The 23,020-nt window shown below is 43.6% G+C and overlaps 2 protein-coding genes across 3 annotated transcripts; both read left to right on the top strand.

Annotated features, from left to right (window-relative positions):
* The first annotated feature begins 474 nt into the window (after positions 1 to 474).
* On the top strand, positions 475 to 16,538 carry LOC126775067 (endoplasmic reticulum metallopeptidase 1-like). Its single transcript, XM_050496799.1, has 12 exons — positions 475 to 617; positions 2,201 to 2,422; positions 2,716 to 2,863; positions 3,543 to 3,671; positions 13,784 to 13,940; positions 14,012 to 14,114; positions 14,195 to 14,435; positions 14,501 to 14,683; positions 14,754 to 15,274; positions 15,357 to 15,449; positions 15,587 to 15,791; positions 15,860 to 16,538. Exons 1-12 carry the CDS (start codon positions 615 to 617, stop codon positions 16,423 to 16,425), a joined length of 2,571 nt encoding a protein of 856 aa, XP_050352756.1. The 5' UTR covers positions 475 to 614; the 3' UTR covers positions 16,426 to 16,538.
* Positions 16,539 to 17,622: 1,084 nt separating this feature from the next.
* Positions 17,623 to 23,005, top strand: LOC126775149 (transmembrane protein 209). Of its 2 annotated transcripts, none has more exons than XM_050496935.1 (7): positions 17,623 to 17,783; positions 19,585 to 19,713; positions 20,880 to 21,055; positions 21,167 to 21,529; positions 21,613 to 21,719; positions 21,809 to 22,028; positions 22,499 to 23,005. In XM_050496935.1, the coding sequence occupies exons 3-7, from the start codon at positions 20,977 to 20,979 to the stop codon at positions 22,909 to 22,911; spliced, it is 1,182 nt and encodes a 393-aa protein (XP_050352892.1). In that variant the 5' UTR covers positions 17,623 to 17,783; positions 19,585 to 19,713; positions 20,880 to 20,976; the 3' UTR covers positions 22,912 to 23,005. The 2 variants fall into 2 exon arrangements, with proteins under 2 accessions (XP_050352892.1, XP_050352891.1); XM_050496934.1 differs by lacking the exon at positions 17,623 to 17,783 and adding an exon at positions 19,342 to 19,510.
* The last annotated feature ends 15 nt before the right edge of the window (positions 23,006 to 23,020 follow it).

Raw genomic sequence — 23,020 nt, 5'->3', positions numbered from 1 at the left:
TACGTATTAAATAATCTAGCTACTTTTAAAAATAGTTAAAGATATTTTGTTTGGTAGTAGTTATTCAATATAAATAATGATTATAAGTTATATCACTTCTTTTTAATTCATATACACAGTTCTTTGAAAACATTTACATTTTACGCTATTCCTATTTCATAATAAATTAAAAGTCAAGCAACTTAAAACCATGAATGTCACAGACATATTATTATATGGACATGGAGGTATCTAATATCATCTAACCACAAAAACACGGTATACAAAAGTAAGGTATACCAGCTTGATACATTTTTGTCAGATTAAATAATAAACATGAAACACAAAAAGCAACCACAATCAAGCACAGGCTAGTTACATGTAACGTCATCCATATTATTCTGCTTTATCTATCCTTATGTTCTGGTTGTCACTTGTCACTTTAACAGAAATCAGCACTGTTAACCTTAAGTCTATTAATTTGTCAAATATACGTCAGATTCTCGATGTTTTTGTATGTGATCCGGTCGTAGTTGTTGTGAATTCCGTGTTATAAAATATTTTTATTGTAATAAAAGTTAAAATATGTGACTTAAATTTATATCCATTTACCAAACAAGAGTAATTTTATTAAAATGGTAATATTTCATGGTATTTTGAAAAACAAGTTGTGTTATTCATTTCATGCTATTATAACTTGTAATCATTCCTTCAATCTTGATTTTTAATTCAAATAAAATACGCTTAACAATTAATTTTTTTTCGTGACATGGACTTTTATTTTTTTTTATTTTTTTTGTTTTAGTAATTTTAATTATTTCAATAGATTTGTTTCGGGCATACTTTATATTAATTATTAAAGTTTTGACGAATTCGTGTAATGTTCCCAAAGTAAATACATATATTTTTATATGATGTATTACATAGTGCGGCATTTCGCACGAGGTCAAAAGCTTTGGACGGCTAAATTATGTACCGCAATCGATATAACGACCGTACAGGTATTATGGTTTTATACAAAATTTAATGATATATACAATCTCGAATTAACAGGTAAGTCAAAACTTTTACAGCGTGATACACTCATATAGATATATCACATACTGCACTTTGTCTTATGACATTATTTAAGCTATATTTATTACCTTAACAGATCAGTTGGTTGATTTCGAAATTATTGCAGCACAATGTTATTTCGTACCACAATAAGTTTGTTCTAACATATTTATGTATTTTCTTTTGTACCTATAAGTATAATTAGTAATCCCTATATTTGGTCGATGCTCCGAACTCCAGAATGTCCACAGGAAACTCGGCGACGGCACATACTTATCTTTTAACTAGTAAATTAAGTTAACTCACAATATATAACGTTTTAAACTTTTATCTTGATGCATGTCGACTTTTACACTTGAAACTCGTGCCGATAGTTTAGAAATATTACGATATACGACTTATTAAAATAACGCGTGAAAAAATACGCGGCGTATGTTGTATAATGAATTAGCGCAGAAATACAAAACAGATCGGTTAGCAAATTATTTTTAATTATAAAGATTACTTAAAAATAGAACCGGATTAAATCCTTATTTTACCCGTGCGAAGTCGGGGCGGGTAGCTGAGCAAATTAATAAAAACAAATACTCTTGCAACAACATTTATTTTAGAAACGGGGATTTTACAGTTTCTGGTTTAGTTCTTATAAACTTTTTATAACTTAGCTTAAAGCTTTGTATTTATTTATGTATGTATGTCAAGGCACACGCTTACGTACCGGAAATGTTCCACTGCTGTGCAAGTGTGTCTGGGTGTGGAAACCACCCACTCATTATTTCCACCGCCAAATAGGAACAATTAGTATTGTTGTGTTCCGGTTTGAAGGGTGAGCGAGCCAGTGTAACAACAGGCATAAGGGACATAACATTTCAGTTTCCAAGGTTGGTGGACAACATTGTCGATATTTTATATTTCTTACAGTGCCACTGTCTATGCGGTGCGGTGCGGTGGTGACTACCAACATCAAGTAGCCCACTTGCCGGTCTTCTTAAAATTTAAAACAAAACTACAAACTTCCAATCGACCGGGAGAGACAGATTTACCTACCCGCCGATAAAGGAATCTGTTTCGCAAATATAAATTTCATACATACAAGATATAATAAATAAAAAATTTAATATAATATACATACAAGATATAAAAACTATGTTATGTGACGGCACAGCACAGGCACGGGGAGGTGGTAAAGGAGAACGTATTCGAAGAGGGCGTGGTACCACTTCGCTGGATTGCGGTAGCTGCCGTCGTCACGTCGCTGTCGCTGGCGGTAGCGGCGCTGGTGGACCGCCACTTGCCCGAACCTCTCGACCGCTCCGCGCCAGCCGACCGCTTCATAGCAGAGATAGCGCACGAGCACCTCGTCAACCTCACCTCCATCGGTCCGAGAGTAAAGTACAATGTTATGAAGACCCTCCGCCCTGAGCAATACTCTGCTAACAAAACGCTTCTTATCGAAGCTGATGAGGATTAAAACTATTAATTTATTTATAAGGCTTCTTTCAATTGCTTAATTCTCTGATGATACGGCATGTCCATGTTGGCAGAGTTAGATTCATTAACATCATTTCAATGACCATATTTGTGAATTTATTTTAATGAATTACTCAGGCGTGTGGCGTATCAGAATTATGTCGAGCTTCTCAATATGAATTGTATACAAAGAGTGCCGGCCTGTCGCAGGTAGCAGGTAGCTACGAAAACGAGGTATTAGCGGTGCAGATACTGGTGGAGGCCGTGAAGAGCATCGCGGCGCAGGCGTCCCCACACAACCGCGTCGACTATGACGTGTTCTCGGCCAGCGGCGCCTTCTCCCTTACCTTCCTCGACGGTAAGTGGTAACGACACGAGGTGGGACAATAGATCGATCGTCAATCGTCATAGAGCTTCCGACAATTACTGGAGCATATGGATGCTGGATTTCGCCACAAGTTTGTGGATTGAAACAGCTGTAGGTGTTGCCTTTCACTGACTATCGTTTTGCGTCAGCATTTTGAACAGTAAACGGACATAACGGGTTATTGTAGTATTTTTTAAAGGAAACCCAAATTCGTTTATGTTGGCGCTAGTTGTATTTTTGATTGTCTGAAATTCATTCTTCTGTTAAAGTGATGACTCATAAAAATTATGTACCTGCTATAAATGTGGGTAGCATCATAAAGTAACATAAGATCTTTTTAACTATATTGTTTGATAATAACGTATATCCATGCAATGTATGGACAAAATGATAGGAGCTTGTATATAATTAATATTTTTAATAGGCTTTAGGTTCCTTCGTGCTAACTAAATATCTTTTATTAAATAAATCTAATAATTTTAAATCCGGAGAGGCGCCGTACTCCTTAACGGGGCTTCGATTCCCCGACAATAAACTATCATCATAAAAAAAGATCCTTTCATTATGTTCTTTACAAAATGAATTATTTGATAATAAATACAGATCATACGGGTAGTTCTCGGGGACGGCGCAGGTGTAGGTAAACATTAACGAGCGGTCGCGTGCGCAGGCATGAGCAACGTGTACCGCGACGTGCAGAGCGTGGCGGCGCGCGCGCGCGGCGCGGGCGGGCGGGCGGCGCGCGCGCGCTCGGCGCTGCTGCTCAACTGCCACTTCGACACCGTGCCCGACAGCCCCGGTGAGTGCCGTCGCGTCTTGGAGTAGTCATATATATATGTGTATTTTAAGCTATTATTATTATTCCCTTATTTTATTTAAAATATAAAGCCGATAAACCTACCGTCCTAAAAGCATATTCTGCTCTAGCTCGGCCGAGCCGACTGTGCAGGAAAAATTCTCCCGCGGTGTTGGATAGTTTCCGTTGCGAGTGGCTGTTGCGCCCGAACGCGCGCAGAAGAACATCATCGCCATGACGGCTATCACGTCGTAAATGAAGTGATTCATCGTTGATATTTCATAATTAGAAATATACATCTTGTGACTTAATTGACAGTAATTTGAGATATGCAGTGATGGATAAGGAATATTTTCAATAAGTTCCCTACATAGTCATTACTCATACATTAGTACGTCCTTCTTTCTTAAAATAGAATTCAAAAAAGGAAACACAGGTTTCCTTTGGTTATATTAATTATGAAATAGTTTTCACAAAATAAAAAAGCTTACTAAGAAAATCTTCGTGTTGGATTTTTTCTTTTAATTAATCCCGGTCCCGTGGACCTTCACTATGAACTGTTTTCACAATCGGCTTACATCGGGTCTAACAAAATGTAACAAGATTTAGATATTTTAATCTTTTATAAGATTTGCGAAATTTGTTATAGGATATAACAAATACTTGATACCGTATTTTCTCAGAACTCATTCCGCGTTCGTTAGATAATAATTCATTAGTGTAGTAGAAATAAAAAAATGCAGGCATCAACAAGTTAAACGAAACATTCGAAAAGAACACCAATGACGTGAACAAGTAATCACCAGTTCTCTACCGTTACACCGTAACTTTTATTTTAATATGGAACCTCAAGTAAACTGTCGAAAAAATAGGAATGATCAAAACATAGAAAACGAAAACGGCTAAAAGAATATTTTATCAATTCTTTGACGAAAATTTTGGCTACAGCTAATGGAATTGAGGGACATTAACGTGTTCAATAAAATGAATTTACTGTAGGCAATGAAATAATAATCGAAAACCTTTCAAATCGCCACGCGACGCTGTGTGTCACGACGGTCATACTGTGCTCCGTACCGCCGTACAACCCTCAATTTAATAATAGAAAATATATGGACGATAGTGAAAACATACGTCGCAAAAATGTATCGCATTGAATTTGAATGCTTTAGTTTCATTAGCTGTAGAAATAAATGCTGTAACTGTAGAGAAATGTAGTTCTGTTTGGCGACATGCTATTGAAGAGCAATAGAAATTTAAGGGTAGAGACGAGGCTTTAAATACAACTAAACTAGTCATCGGATGTAAGCGAGGATGAGGAAAACTACGAGATGCCTGGAGCTGAAGTTTAAGTTAATTCATTTATTAGTTTAATAATAACTTATATAAAATTATAATAAATAATAAGTTTATAATATTAGGTGTCTATAACAATAAAAATATATATAAAAAATGTTTGTTTATTGGTCTTATGACAGGCGGGGATACTTACCACTATATTACCGAAGATGATGAAGCCGAGATGGCACAGTAGTAAGAACGCGTGAATCTTAACAAATGAACATGTGTTTAAACCCGGGCAAGCTCCTCTGAATTTTCATGTGCTTAATTTCTCTTTATAATTCGTAACGTGCTTTCGGTGAAGGAAAACATCGTGAGGAAACCTGCATGTGTCTATTTTCACCGAAATTCTGCCACATGTGTTTTCCACCAACCCTTATTGGAGCAGTGTGGTGGAATAAGCTCCAAACCTTCTCCTCAAAAAGGGAGAGGAGACCTTAGCCCAGTAGTGGGACATTTACAGGCTGTTACTGGTCCTATGACGGCGGCCTACTTAACTCATACAAATGCAAAACTGTCTCTAACATGATTTGGCTGTAATGTTAAGTACGGTTAATATGATGAAAAGCTACTGCCGGTATAGAATAAAGATTCAACCGAGAAGAACCGGCTATAGAAACGGTAGTTCTTTTATTACCCATTAAATTATTTACATATGTTAATTAAAAATAGTTTCCTGCGTGAAAATTAACATAGCAACACATGATCGACACATTTGGTCAGTCATTTTGAGTCTCGCAGCTGCTTATATATATTTGGAGGTAGAGCAGTCATAAAATGAGGCGAGCGTGTCGTCCGCTTAACTGAATAATTGTTTGAGCGAACGCCGGAGTCAAGGTAGACGAGATTTAATCACTGCGAATAAAAAAATACGTTTTATAGCCATTGAAAAATATTATTTACATTATTGTCAAAAAAAACGAACGACAAATTAATATCTTATATCTTATTAACCTAATGGATTGCTAATTGCAAGAATCGCTAAAATTGTAAACACATAAAATACTAATTAGGAAAACAGGAATGCTAATTAATCTGTAATCATCATTCTTATTACGGTTACGTATATCATGATAGCATAGTTTGGTAATGTGAGTCATATATATGCGCGTGGTGCGTGGTGAGTCATACTTCTTTATATCATGGAGAGGTAAATTTTAACACGGCAAACAAATTTGACGAATGTACGTTCTGGTTCGGCGGTGCGGGTCGGGAGGTAAAAAGACATTTTTTCATAATTAAATTTCTAAAGTCGAATTAAAAGCCTTTTTTAAATATGTAAACCACACCTCGTCTTACTGCCTTTACTAGGGAAAAATGACTTTCTTTTCGCCCAAAGAAACGGAATTACAATTCAAAGGGAAAATGCTGCTAGCGTTCTTGCTAGTTGCGACCGTTCCACGCGGTAATGATTTGTACAGTAGCTATTTTTAATTTTTATTTACATATATTAAAGGCTTTAATGTAAATATCGTAATTCTTATGTAAATAAAAAATCACATAGTACCTATATATATAACATTTTTAATTGGTGTAATATACATTTAATATTTAATAAAGGTGTTTTTTTATTTGGTGGTAAATTAAGGTTTTTTAGTATCGAGATAATTTTTAAAAATCATGTTTTTACACCATAAAGACATTTGTACCTACCCCCCAACTTTTCTAACTATACTAATATTATAGAGGTAAAGTTTGCGAGGTTGTAGGAGGTAATATCTGGATCTATCCGTGCAGTGACGGAGAAAGAATACATCTCACTGCCCCTCTCTTTCCCATGGGTGTCGTAAGAGGCGACTAAGGGATATCTGAGCGACCATCTGCTCATCTGGTGGTAGGATGCTAACATCCGCCTGGCTTGTTACCACCGTACGCATGGTGAAAAACTCGTGAAGTGGCTTGCAGCCGCGTTTCGAGGTCAGCCAGCGTACAGCCAGTGCCCGAGCGAGTATTGCCGCGATGGGTGTTGGTCCAGTGGAGACGGCTGTTGAACCAATGCCGGGGGAAACTGTATTGACCTGCCGGACAGGGAGACCCGAAGAAACGGCTGTTCCGCTGGCCACCCGTGGCATAGTACAGGGGCCCGAGCGTGCCTAACCAGCTCGCGAGGCTGCCCCACCAGGCCACGCATAATCTCGGGGTGGACCGTCGTGCCGGTTGGTGACCGGAAGGTGGGGTCCCAGCGGCCAATTCCGGGGGGGGGGGGGGGTTGGGGGGCCCTTCCGTCCGGCGGATCAGTATATTTTCCTTTTTGGCAAACATTTGGGAAAACACGCCTCCATACTTTGCCCATCCCTATCGTGGCAATACGTCGCTCACGGCAGACCGAGCACCGCTGTACGACCGTTATTTCTTTTTTGTTGCGCCATTTGGGAGAAATTAAATGGAAAAGAGACGTGAAGCGAGCGATGTATTGCCACGATAGGAATGGGCAAAGTGTGGAGGCGTGTTTCCCCAAGTGGTTGCCAAAAGGAAAAATACACTGACCCGCCGGACGGAAGGGCCCCCGAACCCCCCCGGAAGTGGCCGCCGGGACCCCACCTACCGGTCACCAACCGGCACGACGGTCCACCCCGAGATTATGCGTGGCCTGGTGGGGCAGCCTCACGAGCTGGTTAGGCACGCTCGGGCCCCTGTACTATGCCACGGGCGGCCAGCGGAACAGCCGTTTCTTCGGGTCTCCCTGGCCGGCAGGTCAATACAGTTTCCCCCGGCATTGGTTCAACAGCCGTCTCCAACCGGACCAACACCCATCGCGGCAATACTCGCTCGGGCTCTGGCTGTACGCTGGCTGACCTCGAAACGCGGCTGCAAGCCACTTCACGAGTTTTTCACCATGCGTACGGTGGTAACAAGCCAGGCGGATGTTAGCATCCTACCACCAGGTGAGCAGATGGTCGCTCAGATATCCCTTAGTCGCCTCTTACGACACCCATGGGAAAGAGAGGGGCAGTGAAATGTATTCTTTCTCCGTCACTGCACGGATAAAATGTGTATATATATATATATATACATATGAGAGGTATATATATATATATATATATATATATATATATATATACCTCTCATCGTTAAGGCAGCGTTCGTAAGAAACGTTTTCGTTCGACTGTTTTTTCTCCGACTTACTTTGCAAATCCCACTAACACGAAAAATATAACACGAAAAGTATTTTTATTTTTCGGGTGAATATGTAGTATTGGTAAAAGAATTTTCAAAATCGGTTAAGTAGATTTTTTTTTTTTTATATGCCCCGGGATGGCAAATGACTCTACCCCACCTGATGGTAAGTGGTAGTAGAGTCCAAACGCGACGACAGCCAGTACAGTCGGGAAGAATGTTCTGTACTAGCCGTCCCCGCCTTGCCGGCCCGCAAGATGCCTCTTCACGCCTCATTTGAAGGAACCCGGGTTGTAAGAGGAGGGGAACACGTGAGCTGGTAAGGAATTCCATTTTTTGGTAGTGCGACAAAGAAAGGAGTTGCCAAATTTCTTTGTGCGCGATGGAATTGATGTCACAGTTAGGCGGTGACATCGATAACCAGCTCGCGTGGACTTAAGAAGGAAGGGGGAAGCAGGAATTAGAGAGAATAATTCCTCAGAGCACTCGCCGTGATACAGACGATAGAAAGCGCTCAGTGCTGCTATCTCGCGACGCAATTGTAAAGGTTCAAGGGTGTTTGTGACCTTTACGTCGCCAATAATGCGTACTGCACGTCGCTGCAACCGGTCCAAGGCCTCCAGTAGGTACTTAGCGGAGCCATCCCAAAGGTGCGAGCAATATTCAACGCAAGACCGTACCTGTGTTTTGTATAACAGGCACAGTTGTTGTGGCGTGAAAAAACGCCGCACCTTGTTCAGAACTCCGAGTTTTCGTGAAGCTGTTTTTATAATAGCCTCGATGTAATCCCTTGGACTAAGGTCGCAGCGAACGTCCATCCAACATTGCTGGCCGTGCTGTCTCGAGATGGTGGTAGACAGCGTTGAGGTTAGCGTGGAGTCGTCGGATGTTAGAGAACTCGACCTCAAACAGCGAGGGTATGGTGGGGGTGTGATGCAATGTTGTTTCTCACGGAGACACAAATACTCCGTCCTGCCGATACCAGCTACCTTAATTATCCCGGCTACACGCTTGAAGAATCCTTCAAAGCGAAAGCCGGAGTATGCTTGTTCGTCAGGACGGATGTTTGCTGTCACCGACTGCGCTGCTTGGAGGACCCCTCCTTCTCCATGTTGGTGGTACGTGTGGACCTGGTTCGTCAGAGCCGAGTCTACGTGTGCCTCTACAGATCCCACAATGGTGACTTGGAGACAAGCCGACTATTTGACCATCTTAGTCGGGTGGCAGATGCTGCGCAAGAGCAATTTCCTAACGCGGAATTGGTGTTTTTGGGGGACTTTAATGCTCACCACGAATCCTGGTTGAAATCCCTCAAAACTGACCATGCTGGAAGGACTGCTCATGCTTTTGCTCTCACACATGACTTGACCCAACTGGTTGATCAGCCCACCAGGATCCCAGACATTGATGGGCAAGCACCTTCTCTACTGGACCTTCTGCTGACTTCTCACCCGGTGGAATATCAGGTTGTGGTTCAGACTCCTCTTGGCTCTTCGGATCACAGCCTTATTTCTACCAGAGTGCCACAGGCCAAGCTGCCGCCACTAGCGGTATGCAAACGTCGCGTTTGGCACTATAAGTCGGCGGATTGGGACGGTATGCGCGATTACTATGCGTCGGTCCCTTGGAAGGAACGTTGCTTCAGTGGGAATGACCCGACAGCTAGTGCCGCTGCTGTTGCTGGCGAGATCATGCTGGGAATGGAATACTACATTCCTAGCTCAGATCTCGTCAGTAGGAGTACGCGTAACCGTTGGTTCACTCGTGAATGTGCCGATGCTGTATCAGCTAAGCAGGCGGCATATCGCAAGTGGATCAACGGCTGCATTAGCGGGGCATCTAACATTGACTCACTGAAAGCAAACTATAATAAAAATTCCAAGTCCTGTAGAAAGGCATACACGAGAGCGGATGCACAGCGCATTGTACAGATTGGTCATGACCTTGTTTCGCATCCTAGGGGCTCCCGTAGCTTCTGGCGTCTGACCAAGTCTGTGCAAAACAATTTCTGCCAACCTTCGCTGCCACCGCTCAGAAATCCGGATGGATCGCTAGCTCACAGTCCGCAAGAGCAAGCTGATCTCCTGGCTAAACTCTTTGCCGACAATTCCGTCATCGATGATTGTAGTGCACTGCCACCTACAATACCTGCATGTGGCCATACGATGCCTGACATTAAAATCAGGCAACGTGATGTGCGTGCGGAGCTGCAATCACTTGATGTACGGAAAGCTAGCGGTCCCGATGGAATACCAGCCATAGTGCTGAAGAAGTGCGCAGCGGAGCTGTCTCCTGTGTTAACGCGCCTGTTCCAACTTTCTCTCTCTTCGGGAAGTGTGCCGGAGGCTTGGAGAAGAGCTAATGTGCAAGCGGTTCCCAAAAAAGGGGATCGGTCTGACCCGGCAAATTATCGGCCAATAGCTATCACCTCAGTACTTTGTAAGGTGATGGAACGGATTTTAAACAACCAACTGATCCATTACCTAGAAGATCACTGTCTAATTAATGATCGTCAGTACGGTTTTCGACCAAAACGGTCCACAGGTGATCTTCTAGCGTACGTAACACACCTCTGGGGTGAAGCTATCGACAAGCATGGAGAATCGTTGGCTGTCAGCCTCGATATCTCCAAGGCTTTCGACAGGGTCTGGCACAGAAGTCTTCTCTCCAAGCTACCGGCATATGGTCTGCCTGCTCAGCTATGCACCTGGATTGCCAGCTTCCTACACAAGCGTAGCCTTCGTGTTTTAGTAGATGGTTGCGCTTCACAATTCTATGTAGTGAATGCTGGGGTCCCCCAGGGATCTGTGCTATCTCCCACACTCTTTCTTTTGCATATCAATGATATGCTCTCCCTTGGGAACATACATTGCTATGCAGATGATAGTACAGTGCATGGTGGATACCACGGACGCGCAGTGGCTGGGCGGGCGGAAACTGAGGAGAGGCGGGAGAATCTTGTCATTGAACTCGATAGGACGTTAGATCTCATCGCCAAATGGGGCTCTGATAATCTTGTTGAGTTTAATGCCAAGAAAACACAGGTATGCGCTCTCACGGCGAAAAAGTCAACATTTTCCCCTCTTCCCTCCCTCTGTGGTACTCCGCTGGTGATGCAAAGCAAAATCGCCATGCTGGGGATTGACGTTCGCTGCGACCTTAGTCCAAGGGATTACATCGAGGCTGTTATAAAAACAGCTTCACGGAAACTCGGAGTTCTGAACAAGGTGCGGCGCTTTTTCACGCCACAACAACTGTGCCTGCTGTACAAAACACAGGTACGGTCTTGCGTGGAATATTGCTCGCACCTTTGGGATGGCTCCGCTAAGTACCTACTTGAGGCCTTGGACCGGTTGCAGCGACGTGCCGTACGCATTATTGGCGACGTAAAGGTCACAAACACCCTTGAACCTTTACAATTGCGTCGTGAGATAGCAGCACTGAGCGCTTTCTATCGACTGTATCACGGCGAGTGCTCTGAGGAATTATTCTCTCTAATTCCTGCTTCCCCCTTCCTTCTTAAGTCCACGCGGGCTGGTTCTCGATGTCACCGCCTAACTGTGACATCAATTCCATCGCGAACAAAGAAATTTGGCAACTCCTTTCTTTGTCGCACTTCCAAAAAATGGAATTCCTTACCAGCTCACGTATTCCCCTCCTCTTACAACCCGGGTTCCTTCAAACGAGGCGTGAAGAGGCATCTTGCGGGCCGGCAAGGCGAAGGCGGCTAGTGCAGAACGTTTTTCCCGTCTGTACTGGCCGTCGTCGCGTTTGGACTCTACTACCACTTACCATCAGGTGGAGTAGAGTCATTTGCCCTCCCGGCGATATAAAAAAAAAAAAAATATATATATATATATATGATTGAGTTCTAGAGAAAAATTGTTAGGTATGATAATGCCTACTAAGCCCTAAAAAGTCAGCGACAGCATGTATCTAAGTTTTATATTTAAGACACCAAAATTAGTTTTTTATATTAAAAAATAATTTAAATCGTTAGGTCGTGTTTATTCGTCATACTATTAACAATTATGAATTCTTATCAAAATAAGTAAACTTATCATCTGAAGTGCTTAAAACAAAAGACTTTTCCCTTTTACTGCATATAATTTGGACCAAGGGTTAAAGAGGTAATACGACGTACATAGGTATGGAACCGCGACCGTGTCGTAATCTATTGAGTGATATTTCTATTACACGGTTTTTTTCATATAAAATACGTCAATCTATTTAAAAATAATTGTTTTATTACTAAGGAAATTTTATTTAGATAAAATTAATTTTTTACAGTTTGTTTTTTGGTTGCGTAGCTTAAAAGATAATTTAAAATATCAAATACGCGAGACATTTTTGTTAATGTTCGGCCAATCGATCGCAAGTAAAAATGTTTACCGCCAACGAAGTGGGTACGGATCAGCTAGTATATTATATAAAGATTAATTAATTGAAAACTTTCATTGTTATGCTGCAAACGAAGATATTTAAGGTTATATGGACCCGAAAGCAGCACTCGCTCCAAGTGGGAACGGGCGACAAAAAGCTTAACATAATTTGAAAGGACACATAGGGCGACAAAATGGCTAGTCTTGTGAGTTTATTTCTAGATGAAGTTATAGAAGGACGTAACAAGTTATTTAGACATGCATGACAGCAGGTCAAGGGCCTAATAATAGCTCCAATACGATGAGGTGGTGAGACAATCTCGCTTTACCCGCGACAAAGAGCCGCGGCCGGTACTATTTATAAAACAACTTACTTATAGAGAAATTAACTAGTTTAGGCTGTTTTGAGGCGAAATATTGTATCAATTCGCACTATGAATTTGTTGATTTCTTAAACATCGAAAGGAATGTCAGTGACAGCATATAATTATACGACGTCTACATTTTAAAGATAAGCCACAACCGTATTATTTTTTGTTTAGTATACAGGAAAAAAAGTGCACGATTTGTTACATTACAGCATATTCAGTTACCATCCTACTTTAAACATTATAGTTCTTTTGAGGACGCTTAAAGTTAATTTAAAGATTATCACTTTAGTGAACCATAATATATCCTGCGCCGTTGGCTCTTAATATTGGCCGCCGTTGTCGAAATCGGTCAGGTCGCATTCAAATAAGCTGTATAAATTATAAATCTTCATCTTCTTCATTCCAACTCACTGCACACTGTACTGTGTAAGTAACTAAGAAAGTTTTATTTCAATAAAAATGTTTAGATTTGATATATCTTATTAACAAAATATTAAATGAGCAATTAATGTAGGTATATTATATACAGGTACCTCTGTATGTGTCTTTCCTGAAAAAATTGCATTTTTTTTAGCTAAGCTCTGTTCTATCATTAATATATATTTGACTCTAAGTTTGAAAGGAAAGTAATGTAGGAAAAATAAACGGTCTCTTTTGTGCGAAGCCGCTAAGGATAGCTAGTTGGAAATACAGCAGGCTACCTTATATCTTCTTCAGGCTTTCACCTGGGTGAAAAAAATATCACACTTTTAAGTGAGAGTGCGGGAAAAACTACAAAACACAAACACAGCGGTAAAAGCATAAGAATTGAAAGAAACTGCAGCTCAATAAAAATAAAATAGAAGCAATCGGTTGCTCATTGCGCGATATCACATATGTAAAGTGGCTTTTGTCGGCGAGGCAGGCGCGAGCGACGACGGCGCGGGCTGCGCGGTGGCGCTGGAGACGCTGCGCGCGCTCGTGGCCGCGCCGCGCCCGCTGCGCCATGACGTCATAGTGCTGCTCAACGGCGCCGAGGAGAACATCCTGCAGGCCTCGCACGCCTTCGTCTCCCAGCACCCGTGAGCGCACCCTCCTCGCCCTACACGGCCGACGTTGCCCGCGATAGTGACGACGGTATGTTTATAAGCAGATGGGCGAAGTCTGTGCGTGCGTTCATCAACATCGAGGCGTGCGGCGCGGGCGGTCGCGAAGTGCTGTTCCAGGCCGGCCCGCATGACCCCTGGATCATGGAGGTGATTCTTCGGTTGCCTTCTAACTTTAGTGCCGAACGTTGAGTAAAGTCATCGTGATCTGATGCTCGCTTGGTCTGCAGGTGTACGCGGGCGCGGTGCCGCATCCGTTCGCATCGTCGCTGGCACAGGAGCTGTTCGAGAGCGGGCTCATCCCGGCAGACACGGACTTCCGTATCTTCCGCGACTACGGTGACCTGTCGGGCGTCGACCTGGCGTGGAGTAGCAACGGCTACGTGTACCACACGCGCCTCGACACCGCCTCGCGCGTGCCGCCCGCCGCGCTGCAACGCACCGGCGACAACGTGCTGGCGCTGACGCTCGGTGAGTGAGACGGGGAGGCGTCTCGCCTTGCGACGTCCGGTCCGACGGTGCTCGTGTGCTCACAGGTCTGCTGAGCAGCGAGCGCCTGGAACTCGACACGGAACGAGAGCGACAACCGGTGTTCTTCGACGTGATCGGCGCATTCGTGGTCGCCGCTCGCGCGCCTGCCGCCGCACTAGCCGTCGTCGTCACGCTGATGACGCTCGCGCTGTCCCTGCACCTGTCCGCCGACGACGCCGCTAAGCAACGTAGGTCCATTATCATCTCGCACTCGTGGGCGCTGTAACCCGCAGTCTAAAAGCGTCTCAATGACCGTAGTGTACATCTCGAGGCGGGCGTGGTGGCGCGCGGTGCTGCGCGCGGCGCGCGGCGTGGCGCTGGCGCAGCTGGCGGGCGCGGCGGCGGCGCTGCTGCCGGCGCTGCTGCTGCACGTGGCGAACGCGCGCCTCGCCTTCTACGCGTCGCCCGGCCTGCTCGTGCCGCTGTACGCGCTGCCGGCGCTGTGCGGCGCGTGGGCGGACGCGCGCTACGCGTGGCGGCCCGCGGCCCCGGTGCGCGGCTGGTGGGAGTGGCGGGCGTGGCGCGACGCGCTGGCGCTGTGGGCGGGTGCGGCGCTGGCTGCGGGCGCACTGGCGGGCCTGCGCTCGGCCTTCCTGCCGCTACTGTGGACGCTGCCGGCGCTCGCGGCGCTGCCGCGCTGCTCGCCCGCGACCGGCTCGGCGCTGCACGCGGCGCTGTCTGCGCTGCCGGCGCTACAGACCGCCTACCTGGCGTTGGGCTCGATAGACATGTTCGTGCCCATCATGGGCCGCGCCGGCACCGCTCCTCTTCCCGCCGACGTCAGTATGCTCTCCGCATGCCTCCGGCTCGAACACAATTTAATAAAAAAAATTAATATGATTCGGGCCTATCGCTTCGCAGGTGATGATGTCGCTGGTCGTGTCGTCGCTCACCCTCATGACGTTCAGCTGGATGCTGCCGCTGGTGGTGGCCGCGCGCAAGCCTGCTCCGCTGGTATTCGTCTATCTCGTTTTCATTTCTTATTAAAGTATATGTTCGTGTATTTCGACGTGCCAGGACTGCAGTGCACTTGGAGAACTATTACAATATGTCAGTCGGACACAATTAACGAGTACGAAATCGACGGCCAGATATACGCGGGCGTGCTGGTGTCGGCGCTGACGTGCGCACTGGTGGTGCTGACGCCGCTAGGCGCGCCCTACAGCGCAGAGCGCCCGCAGCGCGTCATGCTGTTCCACACGCGCCGGACGCTGCACACTCCGGAGCCCGTCGTGGAGGACTTCTACTGGCTGCCCGAGCTGGACGTCAACACGCCGCACTCGCTGGATGCGCACGGTGAGCACACCTCCCCCCACCCCGCGCGTGGCGCCCGGCCCCACCGACACCGACCGCCTCGCCCGCAGTGGGCGGCATGCGGGAGGCGCGCGCGAGCTCCGACGCCGAGTGCGCGCGCTGGCTGTACTGCGGCGCGCCCTACTTCCTGCCCGTGCTGTCGCTGGTGTCGCGCGGCCACCGCCTGCCGGCGCCCGCGCCGCCGCTGGCCGAGCTGCGCGTGCGCGCCGAGCTGCTGCCGCACGCGAGCCCCGACGCGCGCACGCTGTCGCTCGAGCTGGAGGGCCCGAGCCACGTGGTGGTGATCCTGTCGCCGGCGGCGGGCGCGCACGTGCCGTGGTGCTCGGAGCTGGCGGGCGCGCCGCAGCCGGGCCCGCGCTGGGGCGCGCGCCGCACGTACTTCCTGGCGCTGCACCACGCGCGCCGCCCGCGGGCCTGGCGCCTGCGCTGCACCGTGCAGCGCGCGCGCGGGGCCGGCGGGGCGGGCGCGGCCGGCTGGGTGCAGGTGTCGGCGGCGGGGCACGCCATGTTCGGCGCGGGGCAGCGCCACGAGCGGCACGCGCGGCTGCTGGCGGGGCTGCCGGCCTCCGTGGCCGCGACGGGCTGGGGCGTGGACCTGCACCTGTTGGAGCTCTAGCGGAAGCCGGTGTGCTGGCCGGCACTTTCTGGTGTGCCGAACGATGTGCGTCACACGTGATACGGTTCGGACGTCGAGGTCTTATAGCAATATGGAATTATTTACTACGCTTCGTTGTCGGTGAACGACAAGTATACATAAATAGTTATCGATAGCGACCGACTGCAAGAGACATATCTCTGTTCGATGGATTCGTTATCGAACCGAACATTCAATACTAAAAAAGCGTAGCGATAACTTTGAGCGTTTTAGATTCATAAAAAAATAAGCAATTGTTTGTTTTGTTTGCCGGTGACGTAAATGGTTATGAACCAGCTTACTATGAATAGAATGTTATAATGATAAAATGCTGCTTTGTTTCTTGCTGTTATCATTTGCAAAGGGAAACTATAAAGATAAGTAATTGAATGGAAACCAATGGTGTCTTAGAATTATTTCAATAATATTATCGTGGAGCCGCTCCCGGCGACCGCGACTCGACAATATCATTTTTGTTGTTTATGGGAAATGTAAATTTAAATGATAAATTAAATACTTAGGGTCCTTGAGAAACGTTTGAAATTAAAATGAATTATTACGTCATACGATACGATATGTCAAATTATTCATTAATGTAATCACGTGTGACACATTACTGCACAGCTCGCTGGATCACTCCACGACTGAGCGATAGCGGATAGTTGACAATGACTCTCACCTGACCCCGATTTGTATCCGATATACAGGACATTAGTTGTAGTCAATTGTGCCTCAGTACGAGTATCGTATCAGTTACAGAATGTTTATACTGGAGTTAAAAATTTTTTACCATTTTGGTATTGTTTATTTCCTGGGTGATGTTCACTTAATTTATGCAAGATTTGTAAATAAACTGTTAATATAATTGAATTATATCAACAGTTGAAAATAAATACCATTTTAAAAATACAGTTGAATCTTATGGTTTAAAATGTTTTGTGTTTTTTTTTATTCTAACTTGTTCCCACAACATAAGTAAGTATATACTATGTTAATAAACAGATAATTTATAATGACCTTCAGTTTAGGTGGGGGCATATTGTTTTATATCGTCTTCCTTACAATAAACAATTTCTAATCATATGTTTATGTATCGTAAAATTATCGCAATAGTTATTAAAATTATATACATTAGAAAGATTAAGCTTTCTAAATGTCATTTTTGAGTTTATTCTTGAATGATACTTTAAGCGAGCTGCTTCAATTCAATTTGTGACCATGCTTCGGCGCCGTGTGTCTTGGCAGGTTAGACGCGTTGGTTGAAAAATCTTGTCAAACATTGTCACCGCGATCAACTTCTTTCTCCAAGGTGTCCTACCGATCTGTATGACATAATCCAGGTAGGTATACATATACCAACGGTTTCAAGAGGTTTCCCTTCGACATATTGTACAATACAGTTTTACTACCCCTCCCTCACACACCTGCATGTATGCCTTCTTAAAGCATGTATACTGGGTAGAGTCACAGATGTACCTAATTGGTGTGTTCTGTGATGTATCTATGGCTTTCGGTTGTGTTGAACACGATATTGTGCTTCATAAGTTAAGTTAATATGGCGTTAGAGGCTTTAGAGTTACTGAAATCTTATCTTAGGGACGGAACTAAAAAAGTTTCTATAAATGGCGTTCCACAAAGCGCGATTTAGTGATTTTTAATTTTTATTAATGATCTGCCGTATTTACACGGTTTTCGTGATATTGCATTATATGCACTCACGATAAAAACTGGGACGAACTAAATAATACAAAATGAAAGGTTCAATATTTGTTTAATGTTAACAACTTAGTAACTAATAAACAAAATGTGTTGCATTTCCAATATAAAAAGTAATTGTTTACATTTGAAAATGAATAATAATCTTGAGTATAATCTCGGACTTTAAGCTCCAATGGGGCTTTATTGTCATCTCATGTAGTGAGTTGAAATCTAAAACACTCAATTAAATTATTAATAAAGAATGGTTGCCACATATATTGCTACGTTAACCTCTTGACTCGGAATCTAATAATATTATAAATTCATGAAGAATGTTTAATAATACAAATGTAATTAGGAAATTATAAATAGGAGAACGAATAAATTAAAATAACATATTTATATATAACGAAGTACTTTAGGCTATTATTGGACTCCGTATTTATTTGTTTACATTGTCGACGCGACGAGTCGATATTTTTTGTCGAAAATCGAGACATTTTTAGCTGACGCTGGCAGCACTAATGTGATTGTGGTTATGAATGATAAAAACTGGAAAATCCTATTATCTTCTTTTTTAATGCAATATAAGGTTCCGTCGTGCTATGTCATAAATAAACATCACAGAGAAACTATATTTAGGGATAAAACCGTCGTACTTACGCGTGAAAACACACGCCGACAATTTTCTTCTTGCTATCGCTTTAACATGAAATAATATGATAATGCACCATTGTAAAATTTTCGATACGATATAAGGACTGTTTCTCTGTCTTTTTACTGAATTATAATCGTTTTCTAACATAAAAATAAGCAAAAATTAAATAATAAACACAATGAACGCACCAACTGACAAGTTTGTTTCGCTACTTGAGTAGTGGACCTTGATAAAACTGGTTACGCGATAAGGGATAAAAGATTTGACAATTCTATCTGTGTATATCATTTATAACGTGATTTTCTTTCCTGTGTAAGTGAGAAAGAAATCGCCATTGCGTTTATTAATTTCTCTGTCTACGGTACCTATTTAAATTTTTAAAACTTTTCAATTTGATAATTTGTCATAGGTACTTGTCATTTGCTCTATCATTATTAATGTCGTCCAACATTCTATAGAGGTCGTTGTTAAGTTGTCAAATGTCAATTTGTCTCATTCTACCATAGATAATAGTTAATACACTATATACTAATACACTCTACTAAGTGTGCTCCGCTGCCGGTGCCTGTGGTTTTATTTACATTTTTAATTTTGTTTCGTTTATAATTTTTGCCTCCAAAATACTAATGGGAAGCCTAACGATAGCTTCTATTGTAATCGATAGATTTTAGTGTAAAAACCACGTGTGATATTACATGTTCTCGTTAAAATGTAGGTTCTGTATGATATTTTATATCGTCCGTGTATGTATTTTTATTTGAGGTTAATTCATTATTTTGTTTTAGGTCTCCCAGCTCAAACTCAAAACTGGTTCAACGAACAATCGATTTAAATTATATAAATAAAAAACGTTCCAATTCTGTAAAATGGATAATTGTAAATGCTGTATTTTTGCTGATATTTGCATATGACTTGTAAGTATTATTTAAGAAACCATTAACTATATTTTTGTTGTAAAGGCTACAGCGTACGAGTAGTTGAGTCTTGATCATAAGAATAGCGTTAAAACATTTAAATTTATTGTAAGATTATATATATGTTAAAATATATTTTCAATATTTCATATGATTTTCCCAAAATAGTAACTTTTTTTATATTAGATATCTGCCCTTGTTTATATCATCGCTTATTATACTTTAAACCACGCAATTAATTTGATACAGTTTTTATTAACAGAAAGAGTGATAAATATGGAAGGGTTTTACATATAATTTGTAAATATTTGTACAAAATGCCTGAACTATGACATTCTGAAAAAAAAAACAGATTTCGTACACTTACAAAGCTAAACCTTGGAATATACATTTTAACAATACACTAGAAAATTGTGGGTATATATATAATTATATAATGCCTACAAAAGTCTGCGATAGCATGTGTCTACTTCTAAGGTACACTTATAATAATTATTTCTAACTTTTACACATTAGTAAAAATCTATAGATTAGTGAAAATATTTTCTCCCATTCATTTATCATTATTAAGATAGTTATGATTGATACCTTGGGCATTTAATATTGATCAAATATATAAAATTTTCTTTTACACTACACTATATCATTTGAGTAAATACATAAAAAGTTATAATCAATTCTAAATTGCAACCAAAAAAATTGTTGTGATACAGATAAAATTTTGACAATGGCCAATAATATTACCCAAATCTATAAGCCATGAATAATGTTTGATCTATGTTTCACCATAAAATCCCAATTCAAAACAATTTTGATATAATTCATATTTCTATTTTCACATTTTTATTAAAAGTAATAAATAAATGTTACTAAATAAAGTATATTTCTACTTAATATTTTGCTAATCATAAGTTCTCATTTTCTGTATTAGTGCATTACACTTGTGCAATGGTTGCTAGTATTATATTATAAATTAATTTTAAATATCTGCATTTATTATGTAGTCCTGTGGAATTTTTTCACTTTTTGTAATTGCCAGCACTTGAATGCCGAGTTTAGCACTCTAATTGTACCAAACATGGGAACTAAGATATTTTATTCCTTGTATCTGTAAAAAAACTAGAACCCTCACTTATGACAATAAAATAATATTTAATAAATTTTAGGTCGTGTAAATGTCCAGGACATACTTCAATATTACACTATGTGGAGCTTATTTGTGCTGGTGTATTGGCTGCCAACTTAATTCAGTATGCCCTATCTATGATACCCAGCAAAGCAGCTAAATTGCCCCTTTCACGAGACCAGCAAAAATTGCTCGGTCTCTCTTGCGCCGATTTAGGTAAAAATGAAATCATTTATATTCTTTTAATATATTTAATTTAATTCATATATAATATAATATCTGTGCAACTGAAACGAAATATAATATTTTCCTTAATATTATTTCCAGATTCATCATTCATTTTGACACAAAGTGAATGCTCTCGCATTCAGGCTAGTGAAAGTGATGGTGACAAGTGGCCGACCTCTGACGCCGAGCTATCACTGTCGCCCCGCACGTGGCGCGCGTCCGCTTCCCCCCCGTCGCCCCCCTCGCCGGTCTCGTCATCGCGTCGAGCACCCTCACCCGCACACTCGCAGTCGCCGTCGTCCTTCGACGCAGTCAGCGACCACTTCTTTGCCGACCGCGGCTCACTTGCCGACTACTTGCGACATTACGAGGAGCGCTCACGGGCCGAGTCGGCCGGCGAGGGTACAGGGCCAGCACGCGCGGCGCCCCCCCCGGTGTACCAGCTCGCCTCTCCCGACGCGGGTCAGCACAATCATTGATTAAAATTTAATCTTTAAGGACCCTTTTTACGTCGAAACCAAGTAGAAACCGATCGCGCATTACAGGACACGGAAAACTCGAGGAGAGTTCACCGCAGGGATCTCCGCAGGTGTGGTGGCGACTAGATCTCGATCCACAGCGTCTAACCCAGTGGAACCTCAATCTGCGACTCGTAAGATCTCTTAAGATATTAATGATTAAAATACATTTGCAAAACTCTTATTGACTTAATGGGATTTTACCATGTACTGTACTATCCAGTGGATCCACGTCACGATTCTGGAGCGGCTGGTGCACGAGATCCGGTCGACGGACGAGGAGCTGGCGCGACTGGCGCTGTGCGAGGCGGGCGCGTTGCGGGCGGGCCGCGCGGCGCCGGCGCGGCTGCGCGCGCTCGCGCTGCACGTGCCCGCGCTGGCGCCGCTGCTGCCCTTCCTCGAGCCCTTCCCCGACCAATGCTACGTAGTTCGACGCATAACGGGTGCGTAGCCGAGAACTTCCATTACCGATTTACCAGCGAAAAACTATTCATTTTATAAATGGTAGGATTTTGTGCAAGCCCACCTGGAGCGGTCCCACCCACTCATCAACATTCTACCGCCAAACAGCCTATGTAACTACAGACACAAGGGACATAACATCCTAGTTCCCGAGGTTGGTGGTACATTTATACATACTTCTGGGCGGTGGTTACCACTCACTATCTGGTTGCCTGTGTGCTAGTCTGAAAATTATGGTTTAAAAATAGTGGAGCTGTTAAGTAAATATTTTTAAATATTTAGTACTAATACATTTCACATTTACAATTTATATGAACAATAAATGTTGCCTATGTTCAGCAGTGGACAACGATTGGCTGTTGATTGAACAATAAAATGTATTAGTAAAATACTAAAATAAAGTTTCTTTCTACACTAGTGGAAAATGTTGAGTTGTTGTTTACTGTCACAGAGTTAGCCCAGGGCGGCTGTCTGAGCAGCTACAGGTGGGACCGCGGTGGCTCCGACTGGGACGCATCGAAGCCGACGGACGCAGAGTTGGTGCTGCACCTGTTCGCCACGTACCTGGACGGGCAGCTGGCGGGCGGCGGCGGCGCGAGGCCCTTCAGCGCGGAGCACGTGCGCGAGGCGAGCGCGGCGCGGCGGGGGGGCGGCGCGCCCGCCGTGGTACGCGTGAGTGCGCGCCCGCCGCACTACGCGCTAGCGCTAGCCGAGGAGACGCTGGACGTGGGGCGCGGCCGCAACAACCTTCTGCACACGCTGCTGCTGTTCCTGGCGGCGGCAGCGCGCTCGGACCCGCCCGCACTCGCGCGCACCCACCTCGGCCGTGCCGGCCTCAACATGCTCTGGATTATCGGCCGCTGATCGTCAATCTATATAATACTCGCAGTACAAAGCTGTCGCGATATTTGGTTTTATCGCTTTTAGACTTCAATAAAATCAGTATTTTGACTTGCAATAGTATTTATTGTCC

This window comes from Nymphalis io, chromosome 17, assembly GCF_905147045.1.
Source record: "Nymphalis io chromosome 17, ilAglIoxx1.1, whole genome shotgun sequence".
NCBI classification, from domain to species: domain Eukaryota; kingdom Metazoa; phylum Arthropoda; class Insecta; order Lepidoptera; family Nymphalidae; genus Nymphalis; species Nymphalis io.
This window is presented reverse-complemented; position numbering and strand designations above follow the sequence as displayed.